At 46.0% G+C, this 20,088-nt stretch overlaps 1 protein-coding gene across 1 annotated transcript in view; it reads left to right on the top strand.

Annotated features, from left to right (window-relative positions):
- The window catches only part of KPNA3 (karyopherin subunit alpha 3), a 99,991-nt gene that overhangs the window by 23,250 nt on the left and 56,653 nt on the right, over nt 1-20,088 (top strand). Inside the window, exon 2 of the mRNA XM_069758862.1 lies at nt 13,221-13,265. Coding sequence (XP_069614963.1) covers nt 13,221-13,265 — 45 coding nt within the window. The remainder of the gene's footprint in view (nt 1-13,220; nt 13,266-20,088) is intronic.

Here is a 20,088-nt window from a genome sequence, read left to right as displayed (position 1 = left end):
TGTGCGTTTATTGAAAATGTAATGACAGCTCTCTCCCTAGTGCCTTTACCTGACATGCAGCCCCATATCATCTATGTCTGTGGAAATGTGCATGTTATTGGGGCGTTATTGTCCCCAGACTAGTTGGCCCACTTAGCATGTTATCACGCCCCATGTGGGCGTGATACCATGACATACAAGTACCGGCCTCATTGCCAGCACTATACAAACCTTGCGCATGGCTTCTTTCCCTAAGTTCTTTGAGCCAGCTTCAGAAAAGCTCACTACACGTGATCAGAAATACAAAGTCTTCTGATCATGCACAATGTGCCTCTCTGAAGCCGGGACTCGTACACCCGACTTCAGAGGATAAATGTAGTGAAGGAAAGAAGCCATGCACATGCGCAAGGCTTGTGTAGCGCTGGGGATAACGCCGGCACTTGTAAGTCAAGGTATGACGCCCACAGGGGCATAACATGCTAAGTAGGCCGGCTAGTCACTAACGCCTCATCGACTTGTCAATAGCTTCTTGTTTGTTTTCAATAAAGGCACTTTTGGGGAATTAATTTAGATACAGTGGGAAAATAAGTATTTAAAGGGAACCTGTCACCTGAATTTGGCGGGACTGGTTTTGGGTCATATGGGCGGAGTTTTCGGGTGTTTGATTCACCCTTTCCTTACCCGCTGGCTGCATGCTGGCTGCAATATTGGATTGAAGTTCATTCTCTGTCCTCCATAGTACACGCCTGCGCAAAGCAATCTTGCCTTGTGCAGGCGTGTACTATGGAGGACAGAGAATGAACTTCAATCCAATATTGCAGCCAGCATGCAGCCAGCGGGTAAGGAAAGGGTGAATCAAACACCCGAAAACTCCGCCCATATGACCCAAAACCAGTCCCGCCAAATTCAGGTGACAGAGTCCCTTTAATACACTGCCGATTTTGCAAGTTTTTCCACCTATAAAGAATGGAGAGGTCTATAATTTTTTTTCATAGGCACACTTCCACTGTGATACAAAATAAAAAAAAATCACATTGTATGATTTTTACATAATTAAATTGCATTTGATTGCATGAAATACATATTTGATCACCTACCAACCAGCATCATTTCTGGTTCTCAGACCTGTGTTTTTTTTTTTTTGTTTTTTTTTGTTTGTTTTATTTTTTGTTTTTTAGAAGCGCTCCTACTCTGCACTCAGGTACAATTAATACAGGTAATGTTTGAACTTGTTACCTGTATAAAAGACACTTGTCCATACAATCAATCACACTCTAGCCTCTCCACCATTGCCAAGCCAAAAAAACTAAGGACACCAAGGACAAAATTGTAGACCTGAAAAGGGCTGGTATGGGCTACAGAACAATAGGCAAGCAGCTCGGTGAGAAGGCAACAACTGTTGGCACAATTATCAGAAAATGGAAGAAACCCCAAATGACTTGTCAGTCTTTGGCTTGGGGCTCCATGTAAGGCTAGGTTCCCATTGCATTAATGTGTGCACGCTAACGGACTGCGTTGCACAGCGAAAATGTTGCAATTAACGCCGTGCAACAGGTCCGTTAGTGCACCCATTGACAGCAATGTTATTTTTTGCTGAAGCGCATCGCTAGCGCATGCCATTTTCGGCACGTGCTAGCGATGTGCCGTTCTTTTGTGACGGACCTCGGATGCTGCTTGCAGCGTCCGAAGTGCGTCCGAGGCCCGTTCCTCGCTAGCGCAGATCGGGGATCTGCACTAGCGGGGAGGGAGAACGCCGACCCTATAGAAGCATTGCGTTAGCGCAATCCGCTAGCGCTATGCGCTTAATGGATTGCCCTAATGCAATGGGAACCTAGCCTTATAGAACACTTTACTTAGACATCATCCAATGTCCATCTGGATGAGAGAAGGCGATGTGATTGAGACCAAAATAGAATTTTTTGTTATCAACTGCACTCGCCGTGTTTGGAGAAAGAATGAGTGCAACCTCAAGAACACCATCCCAACCGTGAAGCATGATGGGGAAACATCATACTTTGGGGAGTGCTTTGCTGCAAAGGTAACAGGAAGACTGCACTGTATGCAAGGAAGGATGGATGGGGTCGTGTATCACAAGATTTTGACCACCAACCTTCTTCCCCAATACGTCTTCCAGCATGACAATGACCTGAAACACACAGCCAGGGCAACTAAGGAATGGCTCCATGAGAAGCATTTCAAGATCGCGTAGCGGCCTAGCCAGTCTCCAGATCTGAACCTAGTAGAAAGTCTTTCACGGAAGCTGAAACTCAATGTTGGCCTGTATGGATCTGTATGGAGGAGTGGGCCAAAATCCCTGCTGCCGTGTGCAAACTTGGTGAAGAACTACAGGAAGCATCTGACCTCTGTAACTGCAAACAAAGGTTTCTATACCAAATATGAAGTTGTTTTTCTATTGTATCAAATACTTATTTCATGTAATAATATGCTAGTAATTTATGTAAAAATCAGTGTGATTTTCTGTTCTGTTTTTTTTTTTTATTTTATTCTGTCTCTCACAGTTGAAGTGTATACCTACGATAAAAATTACAGACCTCTCCATTCTTTGTAGGTGGGGAAACTTGCAAAATCGGCAGTGTACCAAATACTCAATTACCTTACTATATGTAGACACAACTGCCGGTGGTTCTGGGGGCACCTGACAAGTTACCGTACCTTTTTAAAAGACAAGTCCAGCAATACCTTTTACATAAGTCCATTTCATCTGTTACTAAGAAATCAGCATTGGAATTGATATGCAAATGAGGCTGAAGAGCTATTTGTAGATCTGAAACTCTGTCTTCCACACTCTTTCTCGTGCAGCGTCGCCACCTCCTGTTTGACAGCTTCTGTGCTGTGTGAACTCGGGCAAATGGGCAGTCAAAAAGGAGACGCACTGGGCGAGAGGTAGAGCTGGTGTGACAGGCTTCCCATCTAGCATAGCTCTCATTTGCATATAAATTCAAATGCTGATTTCTCAGTAACTTAAGGTACCGTCACACTTAGCGACGCTGCAGCGATACCGACAACGATCCGGATCGCTGCAGCGTCGCTGTTTGGTCGTTGGAGAGCTGTCACACAGACAGCTCTCCAGCGACCAACGATCCCGAGGTCCCCGGTAACCAGGGTAAACATCGGGTAACTAAGCGCAGGGCCGCGCTTAGTAACCCGATGTTTACCCTGGTTACCAGCGTAAAAAAAAACAAACAGTACATACATACATTCAGCTGTCTGTCCCTTGCCGTCTGGTTCCTGCACTGACTGCTGGCCGTAAAGTGAAAGTGAAAGCACAGCACAGCGGTGAGTCACACAGCGGTGACTCACCGCTGTGGCTGTGCTCTGCTTTCACTTTACGGCCAGCAGTCAGTGCAGGAACCAGACGGCAAGGGACAGACAGCTGAATGTAAGTATGTACTGTTTGTTTTTTTACGCTGGTAACCAGGGTAAACATCGGGTTACTAAGCGCGGCCCTGCGCTTAGTTACCCGATGTTTACCTTGGTTACCAGTGAAGACATCGCTGAATCGGTGTCACACACGCCGATTCAGCGATGTCTACGGGGAGTCCAGCGACGAAATAAAGTTCTGGACTTTCTTCCCCGACCAGCGATCTCCCAGCAGGGCCTGATCGCTGCTGCCTGTCACACTGGACGATATCGCTAGCGAGGACGCTGCAACGTCACGGATCGCTAGCGATATCGTCTAGTGTGACAGTACCTTTAGGAATGGACCGACCCTGGAAAGGTATTGCTGGACTTGTCTTAGAAAGATTTACATAGACGTATAGTTTGGTGAAATCCTGCTGACAGATTCCCTTCTAAGTCTTCCAGTTGTAGGAATTATCACCAATCTAGTGGATCGGTAATCATTTGTAGACACTGGAGTAGCCCTTTCAGATTAGTTTCTCTTAGGGTACTTTCACACTAGCGTTTTTTTAAATCCGTCACAATGCGTCTTTTTGCAGAAAAAACGCATCCTGCAAAAGTGCTTGCAGGATGCGTTTTTTCCCCATAGACTTCTATTGACGACAGATTGCCACACTTCGCATCCGTCTTGCGACGGATGCGTCGTGCTTTGGCGGACCGTCGGGAGAAAAAAACACTACATGTAACGTTTTTTTCTCCTGACGGACCGCTTTTTCCGACCGCGCATGCGCGGCCGGAGCTCCGCCCCCACCTTCCCCGCACCTTACAATGGGGCAGCGGATGCGCCGGAAAAAATGCATCCGCTGCCTCCATTGTGCAATGCAGCAAACGCTAGCGTCGGAATCTCTCCACGACGCAATGCGTCGGGGAGATTCCGACGCTAGTGTGAAAGAAGCCTAAGGCCTCTTTCACACTTCCGCCGGCAGTGTCCCGTCCTAATGCGTCGCCGAGAGAGAGATTTGTTTCCCCGGGTTGGAAAAAGCTTCCAGGCATGCTCAAATGTAAAAACAGGATCCGTCACTGGATTCCTGCATTTCACAGTGACCGCGGGATCCTGCGTCCATAGGCTCCCATTCTGTGGAACGACGTATGACAGAGGAGGCGTACTGGCACGTTTTTCCACTGCAGACAAAAAACATTTCTTTGAACGTTTTTTCAAAACGATGGGCTGTCAAATTCCGCAGGATCCAGTGCACGACAGATGAAACGTGTGGCCATACGTCGCTAATACAAGTCTATGAGAAAAATTTTTTGCAGGATCCTGTTTTATAAAAAAAAACTATGTATTTCGACGGGAGCTCAAAGACGGAAGTGTGAAAGAGGCCTTATTCTGGGGATTGAAGTTTGTGATGCCTGAACATGAAATGTCTCAGAATTCTTCATGGTAGGACTCACTATCTGTGGGCATGGAAATATCAGGCAAGGAGCTTCCAACGTCTGTTCTTTGCTTCCTAAGGGTACCGTTACACTATACGATTTACCAACGATCACGACCAGCGATACGACCTGGCCGTGATCGTTGGTAAGTCGTAGTGTGGTCGCTGGAGAGCTGTCACACAGACAGCTCTCGGGTGACCAACGATGCCGAGGTCCCCGGGTAACCAGGGTAAACATCGGGTTACTAAGCGCAGGGCCGCGCTTAGTAACCCGATGTTTACCCTGGTTACCAGCGTAAAAAAAAACAAACACTACATACTTACATTCCGGTGTCCGTCAGGTCCCTTGCCGTCTGCTTTCCCGCACTGACTGACTGCCGGCCGTAAAGTGAAAGCACAGCACAGCGGTGACGTCACCGCTGTGCTCTGCTTTCACTTTACGGCCTGCAGTCAGTCAGTGCGGGAAAGCAGACGGCAAGGGACCTGACGGACACCGGAATGTAAGTATGTAGTGTTTGTTTTTGTTTTTTTTTACATTTACGATGGTAACCAGGATAAACATCGGGTTACTAAGCGCGGCCCTGCGCTTAGTAACCCGATGTTTACCCTGGTTAGAAGCGAACGCATTGCTGGATCGGTGTCACACACACCGATCCAGCAACGAAAGAAAGTTCCAAACGATCTGTTACGACGTACGATTCTCAGCAGGGTCCCTGATCGCTGCTGCGTGTCAGACACAGCGATATCGTATGGATATCGCTGGAACGTCACGGATCGTACCGTCGTAGCGACAAAAGTGCCACTGTGTGACGGTACCCTAAGTCAGGATGAATCCAGACTGGAATGTTCTTGCGTCTCTTTGTTGGATTATTCGGTGACAGCGCAGGAGTGTGAATGTCAGACTTCCAGCCTCCAAAATGAGCACATGCTCCATACATTCCTTGCATTCTTCTGGCCTCACACAGGGACCTGAGCGTTCCTGTAAGTGTGCAATGGGATGGTTGTGACATCGGCGTGTGTTATTTGGAGCTGGGACATAAATCAGTAACTATTTAGGTGATTTTTTTTTTTTATTATCTTGAATGAGAGGTCATTGCACTGTGACCTTCATCAAAATTATAAGGAATAATGACCAACACTCTCTGTGGACTTAATGGAGCTGCGAGCTCCTAAAATCCAGCCTATTTTCAGGGCAGAGTTGTACAGTGATCAGCCAATAAATGGTTATAGAGATGGTGCCAGGCGCATGGCAGCAGGAGTACTAGACTACTGGCAAGAAGTCTTTATAGGATTGTCCACTAAATTTATGTTCCTGGTATAATTATATATACAGTGCAGACCAAAAGTTTGGACACACCTTCTCATTTAAATATTTTTCTGTATTTTCATGACTCTGAAAATTGTACATTCACACTGAAGGCATCAAAACTATGAATTAACACGTGTGGAATTATATACTTAACAAAAAAGTGTGAAACAACTGAAATTGTCTTACTAGATGGTGGCCCGATTCTAACGCATCGGGTATTCTAGAATATGCATGTCCACGTGGTATGTTGCCCAGCCACGTGGTATATTGCCCAGCCACGTATGTAACAGGTTAAAAAATAAAAAACATATACTCACCTTCCGAGGGGCCCCTTGTAGTCCTGTCGCCTGTGTGCGGTGCACGCGGCAGCTTCCGGTCCCAGGGTTGGAATGACTGCAGGACCTGTGATGACGTCGCGGGCACATGACCGTGATGTCATGGCAGGTCCTTCTCGCATAGCATCCTTGGCACCGGAACCTGCCGCTTGCACTGCCGAGGAGAGGATGCGACGTCGGAGGGTGAGAATAACGTTTTGTTTATTATTCTTATTTGTAACATTAGATCTTTTTACTATTGATGCTGCATACGCAGCATCAATAGTAAAATGTTGGTCACACAGGGTTAATAGCTGCATAACTGGAGTACGTTACACCGTGCTCTGGTAACGCTGGCATTAACCCTGTGTGAGGGCTGACTGGATGACTGGAGGGGAGTATGGAGCGGGCACTGACTGCGGGGAGGAAAGAGCGGCCATATTGCCTCCGGACTGTGGCCGTCGCTGATTGGTCGTGGCAAAACGCCCACGACCAATCAGCGACTTAGATTCCATGACAGACAGGCCGCGACCAATGAATATCCGTGACAGACAGAAAGACGGAAGGACAGACGGAAGTGACCCCTAGACAATTACATAGTAGATATTCTAGGTTCTTCAAAGTAGCCACCTTCTGCTTTGATGACTGCTTTGCACACTCTTGACATTCTCTTGATGAGCTTCAAGAGGTAATCACCGGGAATGGTCTTCCAACAATCTTGAAGGAGTTCCCAGAGATGCTTAGCACTTGTTGGCCCTTTTGCCTTCACTCTGCGGTCCAGCTCACCCAAACCATCTCGATTGGGTTCAGGTCTGGTGACTGTGGAGGCCAGGTCATCTGGTGTAGCACCCCATCACTCTCCTTCTTGGTCAAATAGCCCTTACACAGCCTGGAGGTGTGTTTGGGGTCATTGTCCTGTTAAAATAAATGATGGTCCAACTAAACGCAAACCGGATGGAATAGCATGCCGCTGCAAGATGCTGTGGTAGCCATGCTGGTTCAGTATGCCTTCAATTTTGAATAAATCCCCAACAGTGTCACCAGCAAAGCACCCCCACACCATCACACCTCCTCCTCCATGCTTTACGGTGGGAACCAGGCATGTAGAGTCCATCCGTTCACCTTTTCTGCGTTGCACAAAGACACGGTGGTTGGAACCAAAAATCTCAAATTTGGACTCGTCAGACCAAAGCACAGTTTTCCACTGGTCTAATGTCCATTCCTTGTGTTCTTTAGCCCAAACAAGTCTCTTCTGCTTGTTGCCTATCCTTAGCAGTGGTTTCCTAGCAGCTATTTTACCATGAAGGCCTGCTGCACAAAGTCTCCTCTTAACAGTTGTTGTAGATGTGATTGCTGCTTGAACTGTGTGGCTTTGACCTGGTCTTTAATCTGAGCTGCTGTTAACCTGCGATTTTCTGTGGCTGGTGACTCTGATAAACTTATCCTCAGAAGCAGAGGTGACTCTTGGTCTTCCTTTCCTTGGGCGGTCCTCACGTGAGCCAGTTTCTTTGTAGTGCCCGATGGTGTTTGCCACTGCACTTGGGGACACTTTCAAAGTTTTCCAAATTTTTCGGACTGACTGACCTTCATTTCTTAAAGTAATGATGGCTACTTGTTTTTCTTTACTTTGCTGCTTTTTTCTTGCCTTAAAACAAATTCTAACAGCCTATTCAGTAGGACTATCAGCTGTGTATCCACCAGACTTCTGCACAACACAACTGATGGTCCCAACCCCATTTATAAGGCAAGGAATCCCACTTATGAAACCTGACAGGGCACACCTGTGAGGTGAAAACCATTCCCGGTGACTACCTCTTGAAGCTCATCAAGAGAATGCCAAGAGTGTGCAAAGCAGTCATCAAAGCAAAAGGTGGCTACTTTGAAGAACCTAGAATATAAGACATAATTTCAGTTGTTTCACACTTTTTTATTAGGTACATAATTCCACATGTGTTAATTCATAGTTTTAATGCCTTCAGTGTGAATGTACAATTTTCATAGTCATGAAAATACAGAAAAATCTTTAAATGAGAAGGTGTGTCCAAATTTTTGGTCTGTACTGTATATATGTCTTACTAATGTACTTGTAGAAGCCAAGCTCCTCTAATGTCCCGGTGTTTCACTGATTCGCTTGGCAAATCCATTTCCTGCCCTGTTCTGAACTTAGGAGTGCCGACACATCATCAAGGCAGTTTGTGAATAGCTAAGCCAGCCCCCTTCTTAGGGAGAACATGTACACTACGGTTCAAAAGTTTAGGGTCGCCCAGACAATTTTGTGTTTTCTATGAAAACTCATACTTTTATTAATCAAATGAGTTGCCAAATAAATTGAAAATCTAGTCCAGACTTCGACAAGGTCCGAAAAAATGATTTTTTATTAGTGATGAGAAAATATACTCGTTTTCTCGAGATTTCTCGAGCATGCTCGGGGGTCCTCCGAGTATTTTATTTTTAGTGCTCGGAGATTTAATTTTTCTTGCCGCAGCTGAATGATTTACATCTGTTAGCCAGCATAAGTACATGTGGGGATTCCCTAGCAACCAGGCAATCCCCACATGTACTTATGCTGGCTAACATATGTAAATCATTCAGCTGCGGCAAGAAAAATTAAATCTCCGAGCACTAAAAAATACTTGAAGGACCCCTGAGCATGCTTGAGTAACGAGCATATTCGCTCATCACTAATTTTTATTTGAAATAATAATTTTCTCCTTCAAACTTTGCTTTCGTCAAAGAATGCTCCTTTTGCAGCAATTACAGCGTTGCAGACGTTTGGCATTCTAGCAGTTAATTTGCTGAGGTAATCTGGAGAAATTTCACCCCATGCTTCCTGTAGCCCCTCCTACAAGTTGGTTTGGCTGGATGGGTACTTTTTGCGTACCATATAGTCAAGCTGCTCCCACAACAGCTCAATGGGGTTGAGATCTGGTGACTGCGCTGGCCACTCCTTTACAGATAGAATACCAGCTGCCTGCTTCTTCCCTAAATAGTTCTTGCATAATTTGGAGGTGTGATTGGGATCATTGTCCTGTTGTAGGATGAAATTGGCTCCAATGCAGCGCTGTCCACAGAGTATGGCATGGCATGGCGCTGCAAAATGGAGTGATAACCTTCCTTATTCAAAATCCCTTTATCTTGTACAAATCTCCCACTTTACCAGCACCAAAGCAACCCCAGATCATCACATTACCTCCACCATGCTTGACAGATGGTCAGACACTCGTCCAGCATCTTTTCAGTTGTTCTGCATCTCACAAATGTTCTTCTGTGTGATCCAATCACCTCAAATTTGGATTCCAAAGTTTCCTCTGTCCAATGAGACTGTGTCCACTCTCAGATATGGCTTTTTCTTTGCCACTCTGCCCTGAAGGCCAGCATCCCGGAGTCGCCTCTTCACTGTAGACGTTGACACTGGCGTTTTGCGTGTAGTATTTAATGAAGATGCCAGTTGAGGACCTGTGAGGCGTCCATTTCTCAAACTACAGACTCTAATGTACTTGTCTTGTTGCTCAGTTGTACAGCAGGGCCTCCCACTTCTCTTTCTACTCTGGTAGAGCCTTTTTGTGCTCTCCTCTGAAGGGAGTAGTACACACTGTTGTAGGAAATCTTCAGCTTCTTAGAAATGAAGGCTATTCCATGCAAGAAATTGCTAAGAACAAGAATAGACTGTCGAGTTTGACATGAAAGTTCTTTTTTTCTGGCCATTTTGAGAGTTTAATGGAACCAACAAATGTAATGCTCCAGATTCTCAACTAGCTCAAAGGAAGGTCTGGTTTATAGGTTCTCTAATCAGCCAAACTGTTTTCAGCTGTGCTAACATACTTGCACAAGGGGTTTCAAGGGTCTTCTAGCCATCCATTAAGGTACCGTCACACTAAACGATATCGCTAGCGATCCGTGACGTTGCAGCGTCCTCGCTAGCGATATCGTCCAGTGTGACAGGCAGCAGCGATCAGGCCCCTGCTGTGCTGTCGCTGGTCGGGGAAGAAAGTCCAGAACTTTATTTGGTCGCTGGACTCCCCGCAGACATCGCTGAATCGGCGTGTGAGACACCGATTCACCGATGTCTTCACTGGTAACCAGGGTAAACATCGGGTAACTAAGCGCAGGGCCGCGCTTAGTAACCCGATGTTTACCCTGGTTACCATCCTAAAAGTAAAAAAAAACAAACAGTACATACTTACCTACAGCTGTCTGTCCTCCAGCGCTGTGCTCTGCTCTCCTCCTGTACTGGCTGTGAGCGTCGGTCAGCCGGAAAGCAGAGCGGTGACGTCACCGCTCTGCTTTCCGGCGGCCGCTGTGCTCACAGCCAGTACAGGAGGAGAGCAGAGCACAGCGCTGGAGGACAGACGGCTGTAGGTAAGTATGTACTGTTTGTTTTTTTTTTACTTTTAGGATGGTAACCAGGGTAAACATCGGGTTACTAAGCGCGGCCCTGCGCTTAGTTACCCGATGTTTACCCTGGTTAGCGGCATCGTTGGTCGCTGGAGAGCGGTCTGTGTGACAGCTCTCCAGCGACCAAACAGCGACGCTGCAGCGATCCGGATCGTTGTCGGTATCGCTGCAGCGTCGCTAAGTGTGACGGTACCTTTAGCCTTCTTACACAGTTAGTAAACACAAATTACCATAAGAACACTGGAGTGATGGTTGTTGGAAATGGGCCTCTATACACCTGAAGATATTGCATTACTAACCAGATATTTGCAGCTAGAATAGTCATTTACCACATTAACAATGTATAGTGTGTATTTCTGAATCATTTAATGTTAGCTTCAGTGGAAAAAAAACTGCGCTTTTGTTTAAAAAATAAGGAAATTTCTAAGTGACCCTAAACTTTTGAACGGTAGTGCAGACTGAGGACTGGCTTAGCTATTGGAATGAGCAGTCTGTCAGCCCCCTTCATACACGGCACTGACTTTCTCCTCTGTTCACAAATATTGTCCTGTAAGGTGGGTAAACATTTTTTTTTTTTTTTTGACAACTTGACTGTTTGACAACCACTTCATGACTTTGGAATAAAAGTCTGAGCTTTCGTCATCCTCTTAACAGTTTAGTCAAGACGTTTGATTAAAGAAATAAGAGACAAGCCTAAATTTCCTATCTTCATGGACCTTGGCTAGCCTCACATATGAGCTCATCCATCGCCATATATCTTCTCTAACCCCTCTATAAGGTCTGGACACTTAGTGAAGCACGCCATCTATTCCAGAGAGCGCTACTCCAAAGAAGGATTGAACATGTAAATTCCCAAAACAATTCATTTTTTTTTTCTTTTTCTTTTTTTCCCCTTGCATCTGGCTCCCATTGTTATTTATTATAGCACCATTTATTCCATGGCACTTTACATGTGAAAAGAGGAATACATAAAAAACAAGTGCAATAATCTTAAAAGGAACCTGTCAGCAGTTTTGGCTGATATAAAATACGGCCACCGCCTTTCAGGTCTTATCTACAGTATGGCCGCATCTTCTATCGGCCCAAACTACTGACAGGTTCCCTTTAAACAATGCAAGTCACGACTGGTCCAGGAGGAGTGAGGACCCTGCCCATGAAGGCTCACAATCTACAAGGGATGGGTGAGGATTCAGTAGAGCTGGTCGTGCAGCGGTTTGGTGGATCGGTGGTTACTGCAAGTTGTAGACTTGTCAGAATATTTAGGTCTTCACGTTCCTTTTGAAGGTTTCCATGGTAGGAGTCTGATATCTTGGGGTAGAGAGTTCCAGAGTAGGGGTGATGCGCAGGATAAATCTTGTATGCGATTGTGGGAAGAAGAGATGAGGGGAGCAGAGAAGGAGATCTTGTGAGGATCGGAGGTTGCGTGCAGGTAAGTACCGGGAGACGAGGTCACAGATGTAAGATGGTGGCTGATCCTGCTGAAAGTGTAGTGTCTTAGTGATGTCTGTCTATAACCATTAGACACAAGCCATACTTACAGCCGTTTGTTTTTGTTTGTTTTTTTTCCGCACGTTCCATCACATATCTAGAAAAATAAATTGCACTGATTTTTAAGATATTGACCAGGTGTGACATCCGTGGGTCATCGGGATTCATCAGGCAGCTAAAAATTGTCCATGGTACAAGGAAGGTTAATAAGGTGGTAAACCCGTTCATTATGTAGCCATGTAATCTTATGTATGTGAGCGGGCAGTCGGCATGAGGGCAGCGATCATTCGGAGAACCACGGCTATTCTTGTTCCTTTAAATGTCAGGCATATCTCAGAGGAAATGTATAGGCCGCACTGTCATCTTAGAGAAGCTCCGCTGCCAGGAGTGACGCGTCCTGCTGAATTATGGAATAGCACGCTTTTCTCAAATCTGAGCTGCATTAGGACTTGGTGACTGATACCTGAGTCACCTTGGTTAGACGATGAGTTAAAATCCAGAGCTGTATGCGTCCAGGGTTTGGCTCGGGCACCTCCCGTACATCTGACTAGTGGCATCGTACCAACTTCAGCCTTTCCTTTGGTGATCTCTTATTTACTATGGAGAGAGGGAACATGTGAGAGTATTGCATCCTGAACATTTGTGACTCCGAATCCTACTTGTACAATACTGCAGTATAATTCCTATACGGTCTTGCAGCTTCTAAAGATAGTGTCGGTGTAAATGTGGAATTACTGGCAGTCGTGGAATCCGGGACATGCAGCAATGAGTGCTGCAATCATCGCCTGGACCACATCTATCGAGTCCTGGACTTCCAGGAGGCCAGGGCCAGTGATACATGGTACAGCAATAATCTAGGAGGGCACGCCGGGCTGTCTGTGTTTGTAAACTTCCTTTTGTTTTCTTTTTAATTTTAACACACACTCTTTGTATTTTTAGACTATGAGAAGACACAGAAATGAAGTGACCATAGAGCTACGAAAGGTAATAAAATTATATAATTGCATGGTGATTTTGCAGTGTAAATTATCCCCAGGAAAAGCTTATGTCCTGTTTAGATGTGCCAATCTGCAAACTGATTGTATGTAAGACTGCTCGTTCCCGACTGTCAGCCCATCTAAACACTTTGATATCACTTTGGTATTAAGATCATCTTTATCAGCAGCACATCGTCCAGTGTATATAGGATATGCTGCCGGTACTGTATGGGGACAGAACGATAGGATTAGTGATCCCGTGTCCTATCGCTGTGCTGTGCTTTCACTTTACGGCCGGCAGTCAGTCAGTGCGGGAAGCAGACGGCAAGGGACAGACACCGGAATGTAAGTACCGTATATACTCGAGTATAAGCCGAGATTTTCAGCCCAAATTTTTGGGCTGAAAGTGCCCCCCTCGGCTTATACTCGAGTCACGGTAGCGGTGGGGTCGGCGGGTGAGGGGCTGAGGGCGCTGGGGTATACTTACCTAGTCCCAGCGATCCTCGCGCTGTCCCTGCCGTCCCACGGGCTTCGGCGCTGCAGTTTCTTCCTCTCTTCAGCGGTCACGTGGGACCGCTCATTACAGAAATGAATAAGCGGCTCCACCTCCCATAGGGGCGGAGCCGCTTATTCATTTCTCTAATCAGCGGTGCCGGTGACCGCTGATAGAGAAAGAAGCTGCGGCACCGAAGACAGGAGGGGACAGCGCGAGGATCGCCAGGACTAGGTAAGTATGTTATATTCACCTGTCCTCGTTCCAGCCGCCGGGCGCCGATCCATCTTCCCGGCCGGCGCCTCCATCTTCCCGGCGTCTCTGCTCTCTGACTGTTCAGGCAGAGGGCGCGATGACGCATATAGTGTGCGCGGCGCCCTCTGCCTGATCAGTCAGAGCAGAGACGCCGGGAAGATGGAGGCGCCGGAACGAGACGCCGGGAGCTGCAATCAAGGGAGGTGAGTATGTGGTTTTTTTTCTTTATTGCGGCAGCGGCGGCACAAATTTATGTGGAACATCTATGGGGCACAGTGAACGGTGCAGAGCACCGTATATGGCACAGCACAGCTATGGGGCACAGTGAACGGTGCAGAGCACCGTATATGGCACAGCACAGCTATGGGGCACAGTGAACGGTGCAGAGCACCGTATATGGCACAGCACAGCTATGGGGCACAGTGAACGGTGCAGAGCACCGTATATGGCACAGCACAGCTATGGGGCACAGTGAACGGTGCAGAGCACCGTATATGGCACAGCACAGCTATGGGGCACAGTGAACGGTGCAGAGCACCGTATATGGCACAGCACAGCTATGGGGCACAGTGAACGGTGCAGAGCACCGTATATGGCACAGCACAGCTATGGGGCACAGTGAACGGTGCAGAGCACCGTATATGGCACAGCACAGCTATGGGGCACAGTGAACGGTGCAGAGCACCGTATATGGCACAGCACAGCTATGGGGCACAGTGAACGGTGCAGAGCACCGTATATGGCACAGCACAGCTATGTATGGGGCACAGTGAACGGTGCAGAGCACCGTATATGGCACATCTATGGGGCACAATGAACGGTGCAGAGCACCGTATATGGCACAGCACAGCTATGTATGGGGCACAGTGAACGGTGCAGAGCACCGTATATGGCACAGCTAGGGGGCACAATGAACGGTGCAGAGCACTATATGGTTCACACCTATGGGGAAATATGAACGGTGCAGAGCACTATATGGCACAGCTATGGGGAAATAATGATCTATTTTTATTTTTGAAATTCACCGGTAAATGCTGCATTTCCACCCTAGGCTTATACTCGAGTCAATAAGTTTTCCCAGTTTTTTGTGGCAAAATTAGGGGGGTCGGCTTATACTCGGGTCGGCTTATACTCGAGTATATACGGTATGTAGTGTTTGTTTTTTTTTATGCTGGTAACCAGGGTAAACATCGGGTTACTAAGCGCGGCCCTGCACTTAGTAACCCGATGTTTACCCTGGTTACCCGGGGACCTCGGCATCGTTGGTCGCTGGAGAGCTGTCTGTGTGACAGCTCTCCAGCGACCACACTACGACTTACCAACGATCACGGCCAGGTCGTATCGCTGGTCGTGATCGTTGGTAAATCTTATAGTGTAACAGTACCCTTACTATGTTAATAAGTCAGTGATTAAACACTGATCACCTTCAGTCAGTTGGACGTTTAATGGCCTAGATCAGCTTGTCTAAATGGACCCATAGGATATATTCATAACCGGTTCATAACCATTGAAGCAGCAAAGCTTTCAATTGTATTGGGAAGCGTAGTGAATTGTATATGGCATCCCTGCAGTATTGTGGGAGATGGGATCTGGGAGTTTTGCATCTAGTCCTGGGGATCTTGACCATTGCGTAATACCCCATGGGAATCGATGTTGTGAAAAAGCCCTTTCTTGCAATCCTGCATCTTACACTTAAGGTACCGTTACACTAAACGACTTACCAACGTTCACGACCAGCGATACGACCTGGCCGTGATCGTTGGTAAGTCGTTGTGTGGGAGCTGTCACACAGACTGCTCTCTCCAGCGACCAACGATCCAGGGAAAGACTTCGGCATTGTTGAAACGGTCTTCAACGATACCGAAGTCCCCGGGTAACCAGGGTAAATATCGGGTTACTAAGCGCAGGGCTGCGCTTAGTAACCCAATATTTACCCTGGTTACCATTGTAAAAGTTAAAAAAAACAAACAGTACATACTCACATTCCGATGTCTGTCACGTGCCCCGGCGTACGCTTCCCGCACTGACTGTGTCAGCGTCGGCCGTAAAGCAGAGCACAGCGGTGACGTCACCGCTGTGCTCTGCTTTACGGCCGGCCGGCACTGACAGTCAGTGCGGGAAGCTGACGCCGGGGGACATGACAGATATCGGAATGTGAGTATGTACTGTTTTTTTTTTTTTTTTAACTTTTACAATGGTAACCAGGGTAAATATCGGGTTAGTAAGCGCGGCCCTGCGCTTAGTAACGCGATATTTACCCTGGTTACCAGTGAACACATCGCTGGATCGGCGTCACACACGCCGATTCAGCGATGACAGCGGGTGATCAGCGACCAAAAAAAGGTCCTGATCATTCCCAGCGACCAACGATCTCCCAGCAGGGGCCTGATCGTTGGTCGCTGTCACGCATAACGATTTCGTTAACGATATCGTTGCTACGTCACAAAAAGCAACGATATCGTTAACGAAATCGTTATGTGTGAAGGTACCTTTAGCGAAGTCCATAATTGTCTTTTGTACACCGAACATGTAAAGTAATAGTGTTTTATCACAACTTGGCGTTCCAGTGTCACAGTCCAAATTCAGGGACCATTACTGATCCTGAGATTGCAGCCACTTCGCCATAGTCCAAATTCAGGGACCACTACTGATCCTGAGATTGCAGCCAGTTCACCATCTTTAACTTGAATTGTGCAAGGACAGTGGAGGGAGGTCCCAGTTGGTCAGACCCCCACTGATCATAAAGTGATCACTTATTCTTAGCAATATGCCATCCCCTTGAGGCTAGAATCCCCCTTTAACATGCATTAAATCTTTAGCATGTGTTTTTTTTTCTCCACTTGTCTTGTGAAAAATGACATGCATGTCACAAGTTGTTAGTACACAGTGCTTAGAGGGAACCTGTCAGCTAAATAGAAACAAACAACTGCAGGTATGATGATGATCTGCAGGTAAACATCATTTAAAACATATTCCAGAGTTCATGGAAGAACAGTGGGGATAAAATGAAGTTACATTCCCCCTTCAGTAAATGTGCTGTGATCAATCTCTTCTCTGATTGTCACACGCACTGCTGCCATTCAGTTTGCAGGGGAGTGATAACAGCGCCCTCGCTGTGTGATTGGTGACTACAACCGTCCCCTGCACCGCCTTGATGACTGGAAGTGTGGCTGCTGGGAGAATATCACTTTAAGTTTCTCCCTGCTGTTTCGGAAGGTTTTTATTTGCAGATTCTGACTGTAGGTAAATACCATTTTTGGGGGTGAGTGTGGAGAGGAGATTTAGCGAAAAGGTTCCCAGAAATGTCTACCTTTAGATCACATCTGTGGCTCTATAGTTCATGACTTAAAGGTGCATTATTATTATTCATTTTTATAGCGCCATTTATTCCATGGCGCTTTACATGTGAACGGGGCAAATATAGACAAGTACAATAAACATGAGTAAAACAAGGTACACGCAAGTACAGGAGGAGAGAGGACCCTGCCCGCGAGGGCTCACAGTCTACAAGGGATGGGTGAGGATACAGTAGGTGAGGGTAGAGCTGGTCATGTGGCGGTTCAGTATACTGGGGATCACTGCAGGTTGTAGGATTGTCGGAAGAGGTGGGTCTTCAGGTTCCTTTTGAACGTTTCCGTGGTAGGTGAGAGCCTGATGTGTTCGGGTAGAGAGTTCCAGAGTATGGGAGGAAGAGATGAGAGAGGAGTAGAGAAGGAGATCATGAGATGATCGAAGGTTGCGTGTAGGCAGGTAACGGGAGACCATGTCACAGATGTATGGAGGAGTCAGATTGTGAATGCCTTTGTAAGTCATTGTTAGTGTTTTGAGCTGTAGCCTCTGGGCAATAGGAAGCCAGTGAAGGGCCTGGCAGAAAGGAGAGGCTGGGGAGTAACGGGGAGACAGGTGGATTAGTCGGGCAGCAGAGTTTAGGATGGATTGGAGTGGTGCCAGAGTGCTAAAGGGGAGGCCAGAGAGTAGGAGGTTGCAGTAGTCGAGGCGGGAGATAAGGGCATGTACTAGTGTTTTTGTGGTTTCATGGTCAAGGAATGCACGGATCTGGGAAATGTTTTTGAGTTGGAATCAGCAAGAGGAGGCAAGGGCTTGGATATGTGTCTTGAAAGAGAGGGTAGAGTCAAGGATCACCCCGAGGCACCGAGCGTGCGGGACCGGGGAAAGTAAGCAGCCATTGACGTTGATGGATAGGTTGGGTGGAGGGGTAGAGTGAGGTGGGGGAAAGATGATGAATTCTGTTTTGTCCATGTTCAGTTTTAGAAAACGAGCAGAAAAGAAGGATACTATTGTAAAACAATGGGGAGACAAAGAGCGCAATAGGGTCTTATCCACGTTACAAAAAGGAGAATATATACCGAAATTTGCTCACCTGGTTAGGATGAGATTAGAGCATATAGATAGCGGCTGCTGCAGATCCACAGGTCTTCACCGACCAGAGAAAATAATGTCTTCAAAAGGAGATTTGTAGTTAAAATTCTGCGCTGCCGCTAAGATGAATTTCAGGAGAGTAAAGTTGATTCACAGTGGTTTTATTCAACGCGTTTCAGGGTTCTCATGCCCCCTTCATCAGGAAATACCACACAGAACATACAGGCATCACAGGTATAAATAGTTTTGCTAGGTTACAAAAAAAAGGGCACCAACAGGTCAGATGACTCAGTGTCAAAGTTCAATGATGAAACACAATTAACAATTCAAACGATTAGGGAGGTATATACAATGAAAAAAATAATGCAATGACTTTTATATTTCTAGACAATATTTCCAAATTTGAAGCATTTAAGAAAAAAAAAAAACGATCTCTACTTAAATGGACAAGAACCTGTAAGAAAAGGAATTACTCCAGTTCAGAAGCAAATGCCTTACAGATTATGCCTTTAGATCACCACAAACTACCACAAATTAATATATATATATATATATATATATATATATATATATATATATATATATATATATATATATATATATATATATATATATATATAGTTATATTTTTTAATGTAAAATAATAAAACATGATTTTATTCCACATTCAATGTAAAGATTCCAATGGATTTTCGATAAGAATAAGCAGCTTGTTGATTCCACACTGTAGTTCATCTGTAAGGCATTTGCTTCTGAACTGGAGTAATTCCTTTTCTTACAGGTTCTTGTCCATTTAAGTAGAGATCGTTTTGTTTTTGTTTTTTTTGTTTGTTTTTTTTTTTGTTTTTCTTAAATGCTTCAAATTTGGAAATATTGTCTAGAAATATAAAAGAAGTCATTGCATTATTTTTTTTCATTGTATATACCTCCCTAATCGTTTGAATTGTTAATTGTGTTTCATCTTTGAACTTTGACACTGAGTCATCTGACCTGTTGGTGCCCTTTTTTGTAACCTAGCAAAACTATTTATACCTGTGATGCCTGTATGTTCTGTGTGGTATTTCCTGATGAAGGGGGCATGAGACCCCTGAAATGCATTGAATAAAACCACTGTGAATCAACTTTACTCTCCTGAAATTCATCTTAGCGGCAGCGCAGAATTTTAACTACAAATCTCCTTTGGAAGACAGAAAAGAAGGATGAAATGGCAGACACATTGTGGGATTTCAGTCAGTAAGGAAGTGAGGTCGGGTCCAGATACGTAGATCTGCGTGACATCAGCGTAGAGATGATATTGTAAACCGTGGGATTCTATGAGCTGTCCCAGGCCGAAGGTGTAGATGGAGAAGAGTAGGGGTCCTAGAACTGAGCCTTGGGGAACACCGACAGATAGGGGCCGAGATGAGGAGGTGGTGTGGGGGAGGGAGACACTGAATATCCAGTCTGTTAGATATGATGAGATCCAGGATAGGACCAAGTCTGTGATGCCAAGAGATGAGAGAATCTGTAACAGGAGGGAGTGGTCCACAGTGTCGAAGGCTGAAGACAGGTCCAGGAGGAGGACGACAGAGTAGTGTCGCTTGCTCTTGGCGGTTAGTAGGTCATTGGTCACTTTAGTTAGGGCAGTTTCAGTTGTGATGTGTTCGGAAGCCAGATTGTAACCGGTCAAAGAGGGAGCTGGAGGAGAGGTGGGAGGACAGTT

This window comes from Ranitomeya imitator, chromosome 3 (assembly GCF_032444005.1).
Source record: "Ranitomeya imitator isolate aRanImi1 chromosome 3, aRanImi1.pri, whole genome shotgun sequence".
NCBI classification, from domain to species: domain Eukaryota; kingdom Metazoa; phylum Chordata; class Amphibia; order Anura; family Dendrobatidae; genus Ranitomeya; species Ranitomeya imitator.
The sequence above is the reverse complement of the archived record's forward strand: the minus strand, read 5'-3'. Positions and strand labels throughout refer to the sequence as shown.